The following is a 17,336-nucleotide window of genomic DNA, read 5'->3' as shown; positions in this document are numbered from 1 at the left end:
AGTTTAAAAAGATTGAAATCATGCTAAGTGTCTTTTCAGAACACAATGGAATGAAACTAGAAATCAACAGCAGAAGAAAAACTGGAAAATCCACAAATACATGAAAATTAAACAGTATACTGTTAGTTAGCCAATGGGTGAAGGGAAAAATCACAAGAATGATTAGAAATATCTTGAGAGGGGCGCCTGGGTGGCGCAGTCGGTTGGGCGTCCGACTTCAGCCAGGTCATGATCTCGCAGTCCGTGAGTTTGAGCCCCGCGTCAGGCTCTGGGCTGATGGCTCAGAGCCTGGAGCCTGTTTCCCATTCTGTGTCTCCCTATCTCTCTGCCCCTCCCCCGTTCATGCTCTGTCTCTCTCTGTCCCAAAAATAAATAAACGTTGAAAAAAAAAAATTAAAAAAAAAAAAAATATCTTGAGAAAATGAAAGTGAAAATGCAGCATACCAAAATATATGGGATATAGTAAAAACAGTACAAAGAAGGACATTTATGGTGGTAAACACATTAAACAAGAAGGAAGATCTCAAGTCAACAACGTAACTTTACACCTCAAGGAACTAGAAGACTGCACTAAATCAAAAGTTAGCAGAAAAAAAGGAAAACAATAAAGATTAGAATAGTAATAAATAAATAAATAAATAAATAAATAAATAAATAAATAAATAAATAAATAGAAAATAGAAAATTTCAAAGAAACTAAAATCTTTTGAAAAGATTTAAAAAATTGACAAACTCTTAGCTAGATTAACTAGGAAAAAAAGATTCAAATAAACAAACTCAGAAGTGTAAAGGAGACATTATGACATGCTACAGAAATAAATGTATTACAGGAGACTACTATGAACAAGTATACTCCAACAACTGGATAACATAGAGTAAGTGGATAAGTTCCTAAAAACAGACAAAATACCAACTGAATCATAAATTCTGTACATACCTATAACTAGTAAGAAGACTGAAACAGTAACTTCCTAACTAGAAAAACCCAGGATCAGATGGCTTCACTGGAAAATACTACCAAACATTTATAGAAGTAACAACAATTCTACTCAAAACTTTCCAAAAAATTAAAGAGGAAAGAACACTTCCAGACTTATATGAGGCCAGCATTGCCTGATACCAAAGCCAGACAAAGTTAACTACAAGAAAAGTAAAAACCAGTATATCTGGTTTCTGCAGATGCAGAAATTCTCATCAGAATGTTAGCAGCCTAGATTCAGCAGGACCAAGTGGGATTTATTCCTGGGATGCAAGAATTGGGTCAACATATGAAAACAAAGAATGTGATACACCACATTAAAAGAATGAAGGACAAAACCCACATGATCATCTCAATTGTTGCAGAAAACTGCATTTGACCAAATTCAACACCCTTTAATGATAAAAGCATTCAACAAACTAACAATAAATAGAAGGAAACTACCTCATGATAATAAAAACTATATATGACAAACCGCAAAACATTGCTGAAAGATATTGAGGTGACTGCTTCAAATACACAGACATCAATGCAAAAGCCATCAGAAATAGGAAAAAAAACAAGCATGACATTATCAGGAACACAATAATTTTCTAATAACTGACACAAAAGAAGTGGAAATCTACAAGTTACCTGAAAATTCTAAATAACTATTTGAAGGAAGCTCAGCATGATTCAAGAGAACAATAAACAAACTCAGGAAAACAATGTATGAACAAAATGAGAAATCATAAGACGAATACATTTTGGAGCTTAAACATATAAGTGAATGAAATGAAAAATTCAGTAGAGAGCTTCAACAACAGGCCCAATCAGGTAGAAGAAAGAATCTATGAATGTGAAGACAGGTCTCTTGATATTATCCAATCAGTGGGAAAAAAGAAATTAAATTGAAAAAGAGCAAAGAAAGTGTATGTGAATTATGGGACAACGTCAATTGAAACAATATTCACATTATGGAGTCCCAGAAGGAGAAAGGAGAGCAAAAGACAGGGAAAACTTATTTGAAGAAATAATGGCTAAAAACTTGCCAAAACTAGGGAGAGATGCAGTCATCCAGGAACATGAAGCTCAAGTGTCCCCAAAATGATTTAATCCAAAGAGATCACATTGTAGTCAAGCTCTCAAAAAAATCAAAGAATTCTAAAAGCAGCAAGAGAAAAAAGACTCACCACATACAAGGGAATCCTGATACAGCTGTCAGCAGACTTCTCAGCAGAAGGCCCAACAGGCCTTCCATGTGCTCAAAGAAAAACACAATCAACCAAGAATACTTCAGAACTATCCATCACAAACTTTAGAAATGAAGGAGAGATAACGTCTTTCCCAAGCAAATAAAAGCTGGGGTAATTTATCATCATTAGATCTGCCTTATAAGAAATGCTAAAGGGAGTTCTTCAAGCTGAAAGGATGTGAATTAGTAACATGAAAATATATGGAAGTATAAAATTCACTGTTAAAGGTAAATATATAAGTATATAGTTAATTTTCTGAATATTGCAATAGTGAACTCTAGCACATAGGTTAAAAGACAGAAGTGTTACCTATCAATGATGTAAATGACTTACATTCTCCACTAAAAGACATAGGGTGGCTCGATGAGTTACAAAAAAAAAAAAAAAATCCAAGTATATGGTGCCTATACGAACACTCATAGACCAAAACTAAAAGGATGGAAAAATATTCTATGCAAATAGAAACCAAAAGAAGCTGGAGTAGCTATACTGATATTAGACAAAATAGACTTTAAGTGAAAAGCTGCAGCAAGAGATAAAGAAGATAAAGGGATCAATTCACTGAGAGGTTGTAACAATAGTAAATTTTTAGGCATCCAATAGGGGCACCTGGGTGGCTCAGTTGGTTGAGCTTCAGACGTCGGGTCAGGTCGTGATCTTGCACTTGACGAGTTTGACCCCTGTGTCAGGCTCTGTGCTCACAGCTCAGAGCCTGGAGCCTGCTTTGTACTCTGTGTCTCCCTCTCTCTCTGCCCCTCCCCAGCTCGTGCTGTGTCTTTCTCTGTCTCAAAAATAAACATAAACATTAAGAAATATATATATATATATATATATATATATATAGACATCCAGTATTGGAACACCTAGATACATTAAATAGTTTATAGATCTGAAGACAAAAGTAGATAGCAATGCAATAATAGAGGATTTCAATACCCTGCTTTCAACAATGGATAAATCATCCACATAGAAATATAATATGGAAATAATGGATTTGAATTACACTTAGACCAAATGGACCCAATAGACATGTACAGAATACAGAGCATTTCAACCACCAACAATAGAATATACATTCTTCTCAAGAATGGAACATGGAACATTCTTCAGGATAGATCATATGTTAGGCCACAAACAACTCTTAACAAATTTAATAAGAGTGAAATCTTATCAAGTATTTGACCACATGATATGGTATAAAAGTGAATAATAGGAAAGCTGGAAAATTCCTAAATATGTAAACCGCACACTTCTGAAAAAACAGTGGGTCAAAAGAAGAAATCGAAAGGGAAATTTAAAAAAAATCTTGAGATGAATGAAAATGGAAACAAACATACCAAAAATTATTGCATCTAGCAAAAACATTTCTAAGAGGAAGATTTATAGCGGTAAATACTTATATTAAGAAAAGAGAAAGATCTCAAACAACCTAATTTTACATTTCAAGGAAGTAGAAAATGAACAAAGCAGAAGAAAATAATAAAGATTAGAGCAGAAATAAATGAAATAGAGACTAGAAAGATGATGGAAGCGATAAATGAAACTGAGTTGGTTTTTTGAATAGAAATACAAAATTGACAAACCTTTAGCTGCACTTACCAGGAAAAAAAAAGATGACTGGAATAAGTGAGGGAGTAATATAACTGATACCGCAGAAATACAAAGGATCATAAGAGACTACTATGAACAATTTTATGCCAAAAAATTAGATAACTTAGAAGAAATGGATAGATGCATAGAAATGTAATTTACCAAGATTTAATCATGAAGTAATAGAAAAATGGAACAGACCAACAATGAGGAAGGGATTAGATGATGATGATGACAATAATAAATAATAATAAATCCCAACATATAAGTGTCCGGGATGAGATGGCTTCTCAGGTGAATTCTACCAAACATGTAAAGAATTGTTACCAATCCTTCTCAAACTCTTACAGAAAATTGAAGAGGAAAGAACACTTTCGAACTCATTTTACAAGGCCAGCATTACCAAAATATAATAACATTAAGAGAAAAGAAAATTACAGGTCAATATCCATAATGGACATAGATGCAGAATCTTCACCAAAATACTAGTGCCAAATTCTAGAACACATTAACAGGATCATACACGAGGATTTAATGATTTTCCTCCCTGGGATGCAAGCATCATTCAGGGTATGTAAATCATTAACATAATGAAGGATAAATATATCATCATCTCCATAGGTGCAGAAAAAGTATTTGGCAATTCTTTTATGATAAAAAAAAATCTGAACAAATTAGGTTTAGATGGGATGTTTCTCAGTATAATAAAATATTGAAAAGCCCACAGCTAACCTCATACTTCGTGGTGAAACACTGAAAGCTTTTCCTCCAAGATCAGGAACAAGACAAGGATGCCCACTCTTACCACTGTGTTCTGTTTAATGTAGTACTGGAAGTCATAGAGCAAGTAGGCAAGAAAGAGAAATAAAAGGCATCCAAATCAGAAAGAAAAAGTAAAATTGTCTCTGCAGATGACATGCTCTTATATGCAGAATACCCTAAAGACTCCACCAAAAAACTGTTCGAACTAATAAGTAAGTAAAGTTGCAGATACAAAATTAGCGTGCAGAAATCATTTGTGATTCTATATACTAACAAATTATCTGAAAGAGAAATAAGAAAGCAATCCCATTTGTAGTACCATTAAAAACAATAAAATACTTAGGAATAAATTTAACCAAGGAGGTGAAAGCATGTACACTGAAAACTGTAAGATATTGATGAAAGGGATTAATGAAGATCCAGCAATTGCACTAATAGATATTTACCCCAAGAATACAAAAATACGAATTCAGAGGGATACATGTACCCCGAATGTTTATAGCAGCAGCATCTACAATACCCAAATTATGGAAATGACCCAAAGGTTCTTTGACTGATGAATGGATAAAGAAAATGTGGTATATTTATATACAATGGAATATTACTCAGCCATAAAAAGAATGAAATCTTGCAAAAAAGGACGTGGATGGAGCTAGAGAGGTTTATGCTAAGTGAAATAAGTCAGTCAGAAAAAGACAAATACCATATAATTCCATTCATATGTGGAATTTAAGAAACAAAACAAATGATCATAGGGGAAAAAAAGAGAAAGGGAGGTAAACCAAACACACACTTTTAGCTATAGAGAACAAACACATGGTTACCAGAGGAGAAGTGGGGGGTGGGGGTGGGAATGGGTTAAATAGGTATTGAGGATTAAGGAGTATACTTGTAATTGAGCACCATGTGTTATATGTTAAGTGTTGAATTACTAAATTGTACACCTGAAACATACAGTATAATGAAACTAACAATACACTGTATGTTAACTAACTGAAATTTAAATAAAAAATTTTTAAAAACAGATTGAAGAAGACACAACTAATTGGAAAGGTACCTCATGTTCTTGGATTGGAAGGATAGATATTTTTAAAGTTCATACTTTGTAAAGCAATTTATGGATCCAGTGCAATCCCTAGCAAAATTCCAATGGCATTATTTTTACAGAAATAGTAAAACCATTTTGAAATTTGTGTGGAACCATAAGAGACCCTCAATACCAAAAACAATCTTGAGAATGAAGAATAAATCTGGAAGCATCACACTTCCTAAATTACAATTTATGATACCAAGGTATAGGAATCAAAACAGTGTGGCACTGGCATAAAATCAGGCACGTAGACCAGTGGAACAGTATAGAGAGCTCAAACATAAACCCATGCATATGTGGTTAACTAATATTTGACAAGGGCACCAAGAACATACAGTGGGAAAATGGTAGTCTCTTCAATCAGTGGTGTTAGGAAAACTGGATATGCACATGTAAAAGAATGAAACTGGACTCCTGTCTTACATCAGTCACAGAAATTGTCTTGAAATGTATCAGAGACATATGAAATCATAAGAAAAAGAGACTTATCTGACACTGTAAAACTCCTAAAAGAAAACATAGGGGGAAAATCCTTGACTTTGTTTTTAGCAGTGTTAGCTTGGATAAGACACCAACTTCACAGGCAAAGAAAGCTAAAATAATCATAAACACATCAAACTAAAGAGCTTCTACACAGTAAAGGAAATATTCAGTAAACTGAAATGGCAACCTATAGAATGGGAAAAAATATTTGCAAACTATATATGTCATAAGGGGTTAATATCTAAAATATAAAGAACTCACACATCTAATAGGGGAAAAGCAAACAATCCAATTAGAAAATTGGCAGAGGAATTTAAGAGACACATTTCCAAAGAAGATATACAAACAGGTATGTCAACAGATGTATGAAGAGGAGTTCACAGTCACTAATCATCAGGCATACCAAAACCACAATGAGATATCACCTCACACCTATTATGGTAGCTATTTTCATTTTTTTCCCTCTTTTATTTATTTATTTTTTATTTTTTTTAATATGAAATTTATTGACAAATTGGTTTCCATACAACACCCAGTGCTCATCCCAAAAGGTGCCCTCCTCAATACCCATCACCCACCCTCTCCTCCCTCCCACCCCCCATCAACCCTCAGTTTGCTCTCAGTTTTTAACAGTCTCTTATGCTTTGGCTCTCTCCCACTCTAACCTCTTTTTTTTTTCCCCCTTCCCCTCCCCCATGGGTTCCTGTTAAGTTTCTCAGGATCCACATAAGAGTGAAAACATATGGTATCTGTCTTTCTCTGTATGGCTTATTTCACTTAGCATCACACTCTCCAGTTCCATCCACATTGCTACAAAAGGCCATATTTCATTTTTTCTCATTGCCACGTAGAATTCCATTGTGTATATAAACCACAATTTCTTTATCCATTCATCAGTTGGTGGACATTTAGGCTCTTTCCATAATTTGGCTATTGTTGAGAGTGCTGCTATGAACATTGGGGTACAAGTGGCCCTATGCATCAGGACTCCTGTATCTCTTGGATAAATTCCTAGCAGTGCTATTGCTGGGTCATAGGGTAGGTCTATTTTTAATTTTCTGAGGAACCTCCACACTGCTTTCCAGAGCGGCTGCACCAATTTGCATTCCCGCCAACAGTGCAAGAGGGTTCCCGTTTCTCCACATCCTCTCCAGCATCTATAGTCTCCTGATTTGTTCATTTTGGCCACTCTGACTGGCGTGAGGTGATACCTGAGTGTGGTTTTGATTTGTATTTCCCTGATTAGGAGCGACGCTGAACATCTTTTCATGTGCCTGTTGGCCATCCGGATGTCTTCTTTAGAGAAGTGTCTATTCATGTTTTCTGCCCATTTCTTCACTGGGTTATTTGTTTTTCGGGTGTGGAGTTTGGTGAGCTCTTTATAGATTTTGGATACTAGCCCTTTGTCCGATATGTCATTTGCGAATATCTTTTCCCATTCCGTTGGTTGCCTTTTAGTTTTGTTGGTTGTTTCCTTGGCTGTGTAGAAGCTTTTTATCTTCATAAGGTCCCAGTAATTCACTTTTGCTTTTAATTCCCTTGCCTTTGGGGATGTGTCGAGTAAGAGATTGCAATGCTGAGGTCAGAGAGGTCTTTTCCTGCTTTCTCCTCTAAGGTTTTGATGGTTTCCTGTCTCACATTTAGGTCCTTTATCCATTTTGAGTTTATTTTTGTGAATGGTGTGAGAAAGTGGTCTAGTTTCAACCTTCTGCATGTTGCTGTCCAGTTCTCCCAGCACCATTTGTTAAAGAGGTTGTCTTTTTTCCATTGGATGTTCTTTCCTGCTTTGTCAAAGATGAGTTGGCCATACGTTTGTGGGTCTAGTTCTGGAGTTTCTATTCTATTCCATTGGTCTATGTGTCTGTTTTTGTGCCAATACCATGCTGTCTTGATGATTACAGCTTTGTAGTAGATATGGTAGCTATTTTCAAACAATGAGGTAACAAATGTTGATAAGGATGTGGGGAAAAAGGAACTCTGATGTACTCTTGGTTGGAATGTAAACTGGCATATCCAAAATGGAAAACAGTATGACGGGTCTTCAAAAAATTAAAAACAGAACTGTCAGATGATCCAGAAACCTACTCCTGGGTATATATCTGAAGGAATTGAAATCAGTGCATTGAAGGGATAACTGCACACCCATGTTCATTGTAGCATTATTCACAATAACCAAGACATGGAAGCAACCCAAATGCCCATCAACAGATGAATGTTAAAAAAAAAAAAAAAAGGTGTGATACATATATAAACTGGAATATTATTCAGCAGTGGGAAAGGAGGATATCCTGCCATTTGCAACAACACAGATAAACCTTGAGCACATTATGCTAAGTGCGATAAGTCAGAGAAAGACAAGTACTGTATGATTATCACTAATTTGTGGAATCTAGAAAGTCAAACCTATAAAAAAAATAGCCAGTGAAATGGTGATTACCACCAGGGAATAGGATGTGTGAGGGGTAAGATTCATAATGTTTAAGGGCACAAACTTGTAACAAGTAGTAAAAAAGCCAGAGAGATATAAAAATAAATAAATAAAAATAAAAGGGAAATACTGAACAAAACATATTTGAGCAAGAGAGCTTTCTTGTACTTTAAGTTTTTCCTGAGTTTTGTTTTGTTTTGTGTACTCAGAGAGGTTGGTAATATGGAAGGAATATATATTAAAAAAAAATAGTCATGTGGGATTAGTTGAAAATAAAGAACTATTGAAGAAGGGGAACCAGTTCTGGTATTTTATGAATCTTCTAACCTAGATAAGAAAAAGCCACCAGAGCAAAAAATTTTAACAGCTTTCTTTTATAATCCAAAATTTTAGTTACGAATATTATCTATCCACCCTCCAACCTGGGTAATTTGAAAAAGTCACTTGGTTCTTCCAGTTTTTGAAATAAAGAGTCTAATTTTAGCTTCTCTTTAGTCCTCAAAATTCCTTTTCTTCTCCTTGTTTCTTAGATTTTTATGCTGCACTGCCCCATTCTGGCTAGAAGAGAAGTTAGCACTCAGCTCAGATACTTCCCAGATCTCATCTTGCCTTTGGGGCAGGTAGATATCATGTTGCTTTCTTAGACTTTCATTTCTGTTGTAAGTTGAGAACTGACATCACCTCCAGGTGGGGTGTGTAAGGGTATAGTGGTACCCCAGGTGGTTCTGCAGTCGCTGTGTCCTTCTGTGCTGGTAGAAGACAGACCTAGACTCTGGGATGCACATCTATACATGACTGATGATGACTGCCTTTTTTACTCCCATTTTTGTCATGACAGGAAAGGTCTTGCATGAGGAGCATGTTGAACTCTTGATGGAGGAGTTTGCATTCCTGAAAAAAGAAGTGGTGGGAAAAGACCTGCTAAAAGGGTCTCTCCTCTTTACAGGTCAGTTTGAGGTGGGATCACAGGTCATGTGTAACTGGTGAGGCCAGAAAGCTAACTAGGTTCTTTCCTAGTTCTCTAGGATGTTAATTTGGATTCATTTTTTCTAAAGACTGTCTGACTGAAGGCCAATTTAATATAATCTTCCCATGCTTCCACAAACAATAAAAATAGCCATTTTTTTTTTCTTTCCTCAAACGAGATTTAAGTGCTTGGTGGACCTTAGGTAAAAGTATGTTAGAAATCTTAAGCTTACAAATGCTTCTGTCCCAACCTTTTAGATAGAATTTTCCTCATTAAATCTTAACAAATTGGAGACTATTTTTCCACAGGAGGTTGAACATGGACTCAGTGGAGAGGAGAATATTTTTGTTCTCTTTGCAGAGTAAACAATATTCATAGCCCCTTTCTTCCTCCAACACGTTACAAGGACATGGGCAGCCCTCAGAATATTTGGTCTACACTATATTTGATTATTTGCTCTATGTTGGTCGTTATTTGAGGAGCTCCGTTAGCAATAGGATATGAGCATCCTGGAGCCTCCTGCTCTTTGGATGGCCTTCTTATCTGACTATATCCTAGAGTATTTGGAACCTTTCCTGAGGGCTTTCCTTATAGAAGCAAAACCCTGACATAGGCATTGCTAAGTGGTAAAACCATTTATCTCCTCATGAATTTTCAGAAAATAACAGTGAAACCTCTTTTTAAAATCCACCTTCATCTTTTAAAATAATGATAGAGTTGTAACAATAACCATGAACCTGTACAAGGAACTGTGCCACGTATGTGACATGTATTAATTAGTTCATGTTGATTCATATATGATAATCCTATAAAGTGAGTATTTATACCCCCATTATACACACAGAGAAAAGGAAGCTCAGAGAGGTGAATAGCTTCACAAAGTTGTCAAAAACAGCTTTGTGGCAGAGCCAGATTGGAGCTCAGGCCTCTGACTTCATGGCTCAAACATTTGATGGCTGCTGTCCTCTCCAAAAAGCCCAAGAGCAGACAGTAACCAGCTGAGAGGGAGAAACCTTTCTTTTGTAACTTTGATATTTAGGTCCTAGTGACTTCAAACCATGTTGTCTATGAAACTTATAAATTTTTTTGCTTTTATTTATAGCTTGTTCTCTTTTTTATTTAAAAAAAAATTTTTTTATAACATTTATTTATTTTTGAGACAGAGAGAGACAGAGCATGAATGGGGGAGGGGCAGAGAGAGGGAGACACAGAATCGGAAGCAGGCTCCAGGCTCTGAGCTGTCAGCCCAGAGCCCGACGTGGGGCTTGAACTCACGGACCGTGAGATCGTGACCTGAGCTGAAGTCGGACGCTCAACCGACTGAACCACCCAGGCGCCCCTGTTCTCTTTTTTAAAACATAGTCATAATATGAATTCTTTTCAAGTCAGTATCAAATTTGTAAGGAATTAGTTTATAAACAACGTAACAGGTTACGTAGCCTTTTAAGTTTGGGTTATGTTTAAAATTGGGGCTGGAGAGAGTCGGGAGCAATATCTTAACCACACATATTTCTCACACAGATATTTTTTTTAATGTACTTTTGTGTAGGAGATTATGAAGACTAAGGAAACACTTAACACTGTATCAGTTTTTTTATATTGACATAGTTTATAGGTATTGCTGTTTTCTTCATAGCTATCATGGTGCCTTCACCCTATTGTCATTTACCCTGTTGTTAGTTACATGGTATTTATAGGAATATAGGCTTGGGGGCCTAAAATACCTTGATTCTTTTTCTTTTATAAGACTTCTTTAAATCACTAACTGAAGAGGGTATGTATGTATGTGTGTGTATGTTTACTATATGTAAACCACATGTGCATAGTAGAAGCCTGAAATATTTTTATTATCCTATGGGCTAGATGGACTGCTGTTTCCAATAAAATGTTTTATTTTCCTAAGAAAATTGAATCAGGTAAACAAGAAAAAAGAGAAATGCTTTTATGAAGTTTTCATTCAGGCACCTAAATATTAGTAGTCATCTTGCATATCATGCTGTAAGGCAAGGTTGCTTTGTCTTGAGGACCTAGCCACACACCTGCCCACTTGCTCCCTCAGCTCTCCAGCTATCAGTCCTTACTTCCCACTTCCCATGGTATTTGTGATTCCCCACAGCTGGCCCATTGGAAGAAGAGCGGTTTGGCTTCCCTGCGTTCAGTGGCATTTCTCGCCTGACCTGGCTGGTCTCCCTCTTTGGGGAACTTTCTCTTATATCCGCCACTTTGGAAGAGCGAAAGGAAGATCAACATATGAAAATGACTGTGTGCTTAGAGACAGAGAACAAACGGTAGGTTGTGAGAAACTGTGAGGAGGAAACTTGAGGACATTGTCATATGTTCACAAAGGTGAATCTAGACAGAGCCCAGAGGGCCTAGACCCCCAACCCCAACTCCAGAAGGACTGTCTGCTTTTGTAGACACAGTAGGTGCTGGGATTTCACTTATGTTGGCCTTATTCATCCTCACAGCAGCCTTGGAAGGTAAATAAGACGAACATGATCCCCTTTGCCAAGTACATAGAGGCTTACGGAATTTGAGCAGGTTGCCTAAGCCACACAAGTGAGCAAGATCAGATGAAGTAACAGAAATCCACTTTACCCCTGAGACCTGAATTTTTTCCAACATTTTATGATGAATGTTTCAGACATATGGTAAAGTTGGAAGAATTTTGCAGTGAACACCCATACAACTACTACCTAGATCTTGCCATTGACATTTTATCCTGCTTGCTTATCACGTGTCCAAATAGCCATCCCTCATTGTGACTACAATTTAAGGTTCTGTTTCTCAGCTTTATCTTATTCTGTCATACGATTCCCAAAGTGTTCTGATTCTTTATTTTTTATACCAAGTCTTTTAAAGCAAAAGCATATTCATAATTCTCCTTGAAAAGCACTTGGGCTCTATAAAATATTTAAAATAACAAGTGTTTTGGAGTGTTTCTAAATGTGCTTCCAGCTGGTGGGGCTCTTGGTAGTAAAAGAAACAGACCATTGGGTATTTACAAAAAGAGAAAAGTATTTGGGTTCCTGAATGAAGCCTGATCTTTGTCCATTTTGAGGAGTTTCCTCTTTGCTGGGGAAAGGCAGAGGTCACAGATGAAGGAAGATAAAGCATGCGGAACCTGCAAGGGCTGCATTTGGAGTAATAGCACTAGTGGACCCTCACCTTGTAAGTGTAAGAATTGCAGCTATGGTCTGACCATCCCCACAGACAGGTGCTGTCCCCAGTAGCCAGAGCTAAACATAGCTCAGGGTGCTTCTGGAGCACAGAAAAGGGGAATGTCGAGAGGTCAGGTCATGCTTCTCAGAGGAAAATGTGCTCTTCTCAGTCCTTGACAGGAAATAAGATGTGAGGGAAGCAGAGACTAACTCATTATTGCAAAGGCGGGGCAGGCATCAGATGAGAGGTTGGGACAGATGGCAAACAACATATTATAATAAGTTGTTAATTACATATAATACTTTCTACTTCACAGATTGTACTTTTACTGTCACACCACCACAATAGCATAGGTGAAGCTGTATATTTATTAGTCATGTCCACTGATTAGGAAATTGAAACAGAGGAAACCTCCTTGATGTTTGGCATTTCCTCAGACTTTGAAGACTCCATGTACTATGGAAGGATATGAGAAATTTTCTTAGGTAGATCAGAACCTTTGGAATATCTCAAATTTCTTTTTATTCCCTTTTAAAAATTTTTTTTCAACGTTTATTTATTTTTGGGGGGACAGAGAGAGACAGAGCATGAACGGGGGAGGGGCAGAGAGAGAGGGAGACACAGAATCTGAAACAGGCTCCAGGCTCCGAGCCATCAGCCCAGAGCCTGACGCGGGGCTCCAACTCACGGACCGCGAGATCGTGACCTGGCTGAAGTCGGACGCTTAACCGACTGCGCCACCCAGGCGCCCCTTATTCCCTTTTTAAAAAAAATATTATTTATTTTATTTGAGAGAGAGGGATAGAGAGTGCGAGCAGGGTAGAGGGGCAGAGGGAGAGAGAAGATCCCAAGCAGGCTCCATACTCTGCCTGGAGCCTGATGTGGGGTTCAATCCCACAACTTTGGGATCATGACCTGAGCTGAAATCAAGAGTCAGATGCTCAACTGATAGAGCCACCCAGGTGCCCCTGTCTCAAATTTATTTGTATCCAACGTTAAAGCAGTGAAGAAACAGCATTAATGTTCATCTTTGTTATCAAATTCTGGAATGTTTTAAAGCGTGTACCATGTGCTTTTAAAACTAGCCATGAGCTGAAACTAATACAAGTGTTAATGTCACCTACCTCAGTTAAGTAAAACAAAACTAGCCATGGAGATTAATGTTTTAGAAGTGAGACCAACTTTTTGATGATAGAGTTTGTAATAATTTATTTTTAAAAATTGGAGTCATAATCAAAAATTTTTAAATGATAGATTGAACACCTTAGTTTTACTAGTTTACTAATCTAACTACTATCTTTTAGACTCTGTCTGACCTGAATATGAATTTTTTATGTATGGGCTATCATTGATTTATACATGAATCATCTTATCATTTTAAATTTTTTATTTCAACGTTTATTTATTTTTGGGGGGACAGAGAGAGACAGAGTATGAACGGGGGAGGGGCAGAGAGAGAGGGAGACACAGAATCGGAAACAGGCTCCAGGCTCCGAGCTATCAGCCCAGAGCCTGACGCGGGGCTCGAACTCACGGACCGCGAGATCGTGACCTGGCTGAAGTCAGACGCTTAACCGACTGCGTCACCCAGGCGCCCCTCATCTTACCATTTTAATGACTTCCAGAATAGACGACTTGGTGAAATGTAGCTCTTCAAAGCAAATAAGTCCCTGCTTGGTTTACATGCTGCTTAGTATAGTGTCCTCTGTGACAGAGAAAGGCCATCTTATCCTGTAAATGCAGTTATGGCTTCTGACTGTGCTTGGGAAGAATGCTTGGGATCTGTGGGCTTCTTTCTCTCTCTCCCCCAAAACTTGACTCAGTCTACAGGCCTGAGTTTCAGCTTTCAACTATAAGTAGATGTCTTTCTAGGGTTGTTAACTGCACATTAGGAGCCTGTGCCAGTTGTTTCCAGACACAATTTTTTAAGTTATAGCTACCTTCAAACAATAGAGTAGAATAGAGCAGAACCATAACTGAGAATGGGGAAGAGGCTGGCGGGGGGGGGGGGGGAGGTGGTGGGAAACATGATTTTGAGAGGTCACAATAAAAGGACTAGCCAGACAGGGATCATTACTTGAATTCCTGTTGTGGAAGTGCTGGTGTTAGAGACTGTTTACTGAGTGCTTACTGTGTGCCAGGCACAGGCCTAGCCCTTTAACAAGGATTTTCTCATAGAATCTTTATGCGAACTCTCTAAGTGGGAATTATTATGATCACCTGGGAAACTGAGGTTCAGCACTGTTAAGAAACTTGCTAAAGGCACAGAACTAAGTGTTGTGTGAGAATCACACTTAGGCAGCCTGTCTCCTGTCCCCAGATTGTGACACCTTCTCCCCAAAACTTCATGGGAAAGGCACAAGAAAGGAAGGTCTTAGAAACCACATCAGGTCTCGTCTTTCCCTTGTTGCAGTCTTCACCTGCCAATGACGTAGGTGTCATTGCCTTAGAGCCCAAGGTCATCCAAATAACCCTAGTGCAGCTTAATTCTCAAGCCCGTGTTCTTTCCATCTTACCAACAGTTTTCACACTTTGTAAAAATAAACAATACTTTTTTAATCCAAATGTCATGTGGATAGTCAATGTATAGAAGAGTTACACATTTCAGCTCTCCTGTCAAAGACAGCTGGTAGGAGTGTGGTCCCTGCCTGCTCATCCTTAAGAGCCTGGGGAGAGCAGTTAGAAATCACCACCTCCACCGGGTTTGCAGATGCAGGCTGAAACTCGGGATATGGATGTGGTTAAACACCTCCCTGTGGAAGGGGAGACCTAAGAAGCTTTTTGTTGGTAGTCTATGCCCAAGTTGACAAATGCAAATATTTGCAAATGAAAGTTCTCGCAGAGAGAAAGAGTGGAGGAGTGGTCTGTGAATTTAAAACTTGTGTTTTGGGTTGGGATGTCTGGAGCTAAGTGTTGTCCAAGCCCAGAACGTGTGTGGACAAGGTCCCATCCTCAGCCCTACTCTATTCAGTTGACAGTAAAGTGCCAACAGTCAGTATGCACACACCGGATAATGTATGGAAGTGTTTAATCACTATATTGTATGCCTGATACTAATATATCGTACACTGTTAAGTAACTGGAATTAAAATAAAAACTTTTTTAAAAAGTTATAGATAAGACAGTCACAAGAAAAAACAAACTGATGTTCACACAAAATCATTGAGTGAATTCCCTTGCCTGATGGCAAAATTAAATGAAGGACTGTTTGGCCCTGAAGTTGGAAACAATCACCCAAGGCCTTTGGGAGGCTGGTAGAGGTCAAGATGCCTCCTGAGCCACTACATTGAGCAGCAGCTTCAGGGAAGATAGGTACAATATGCAGACCTGTTACCAGGTTCTCACGGGCTAGCAAACATCCACCTGCACTCTCTTGTAATCTCTAACATTTATGATTCTTTTGTCTTTGCAGTCCGCTCACATGGATTGAAGAGAAAGGACCTGGTCTAAAACGAAACAGACATTTAAGCTTCCATTTTAAATCTGGGTCCCTGGAGAATATGCCAAATGTAGGAGTCAATAAGAATATTTTCCTGAAAGATCAAAACATATTTGTCCAGAAACTCTTGGGCCAGTTCTCTGAAAAGGAACTGGCTGCTGAAAAGAAACGCATCCTGCACTGCCTGTGGCTTGCAGAAGAAATCCAGAAATACTGCTACTCAAAGAAGTAAGAGAAGGAAACATGCGGCACATCTAAGATGGGACCATAGTTTGCTTTTTATGAAGAGTTGACCTCTATCTCTATTCTTACAATTAAACATATCTTGGGCAAACAGGATTTGCTTACTGTCCCGAGCTGTGTTGGGAGTGATATTTGGGAGTTGGGACACATGTAATAGGGATGAGAGAACTAACCTTGGTAGAGCTGAGCCAAGTGCTTCGTATGCCTGATTTAATTTACTCTTCCCAACAGCCCTATCAGATGGGTATTACCAGGTTTGTTTTCATTAGTGTATTGGAAAATTTTATTTGAAGTCACCCAGATAGTAAATACGAGAACCAGCCTTTAAATCTTACTCATGCACTGAACCACTGCAAAAATAGCCTCTTCCCTGCTTTAAGGAGTTATGTTTCACCCAACAAACTGTCACTGGGCGAGTATGCTAGGTGCTAAGGATTCTAAAAATGAGTAAGACATAGCCGCTTTCCTCGCTAACCTTGTCGAAAGCAAACCAGTCATACAAACTGGTCACTGTAATGTAATAGGTCCAGTAAAAGAGCTATGCCCCTGGTCATCTGGAGAAAGGTTTGGGGAAAACCTACAAACCAAATCTTCATAACTAGGTTAGTTGTGTACAGGTGAGAGGAGGGCTTTTCTTGGCAGAGTGCTGACGCGACCAAAGAGAAGGAAGTGAGAAACAAGCTGGTGAGTACCCTGGGAACAGTGTTGCTAGAGCATTGTGTCTGGAGGAGGGAGTCCCAGAGATTAAATCTGTGGGGTCCCTATAAGCCAGATCAAGGAGCTAGGGTCTTATTTCTTAGGCACTGAAGGCTCTTATTTAACAGGGGAGTGGCATGGTCAGTTTTCTAGTTTAGAAATGAAAACTTCCAGGAGGAAATGAGACTTGAGACCAAGGAGGAGGCATCCCGTCAAGAGCCAACAAATGTGTTCATACTTGCAGCCCTTGGCTTATCTAGAC

The 17,336-nt window shown here is 38.2% G+C and overlaps 1 protein-coding gene across 9 annotated transcripts in view; it reads left to right on the top strand.

Moving 5' to 3' along the window:
* BLVRA (biliverdin reductase A) overlaps positions 1-16,474 on the top strand; it is a 51,350-nt gene extending 34,876 nt beyond the window's left edge. For all 9 annotated transcript variants that reach the window (XM_023250189.2, XM_023250191.2, XM_045052175.1 and 6 more), the window contains 3 exons: positions 9,406-9,513; positions 11,651-11,822; positions 16,109-16,474. In XM_023250189.2, coding sequence (XP_023105957.1) covers positions 9,406-9,513; positions 11,651-11,822; positions 16,109-16,367 — 539 coding nt within the window. In that variant the 3' untranslated portion in view covers positions 16,368-16,474. The remainder of the gene's footprint in view (positions 1-9,405; positions 9,514-11,650; positions 11,823-16,108) is intronic.
* The last annotated feature ends 862 nt before the right edge of the window (positions 16,475-17,336 follow it).

This window comes from Felis catus, chromosome A2 (genome assembly GCF_018350175.1).
Source record: "Felis catus isolate Fca126 chromosome A2, F.catus_Fca126_mat1.0, whole genome shotgun sequence".
In the NCBI taxonomy this organism is placed as follows: domain Eukaryota; kingdom Metazoa; phylum Chordata; class Mammalia; order Carnivora; family Felidae; genus Felis; species Felis catus.
The sequence above is the reverse complement of the archived record's forward strand: the minus strand, read 5'-3'. Positions and strand labels throughout refer to the sequence as shown.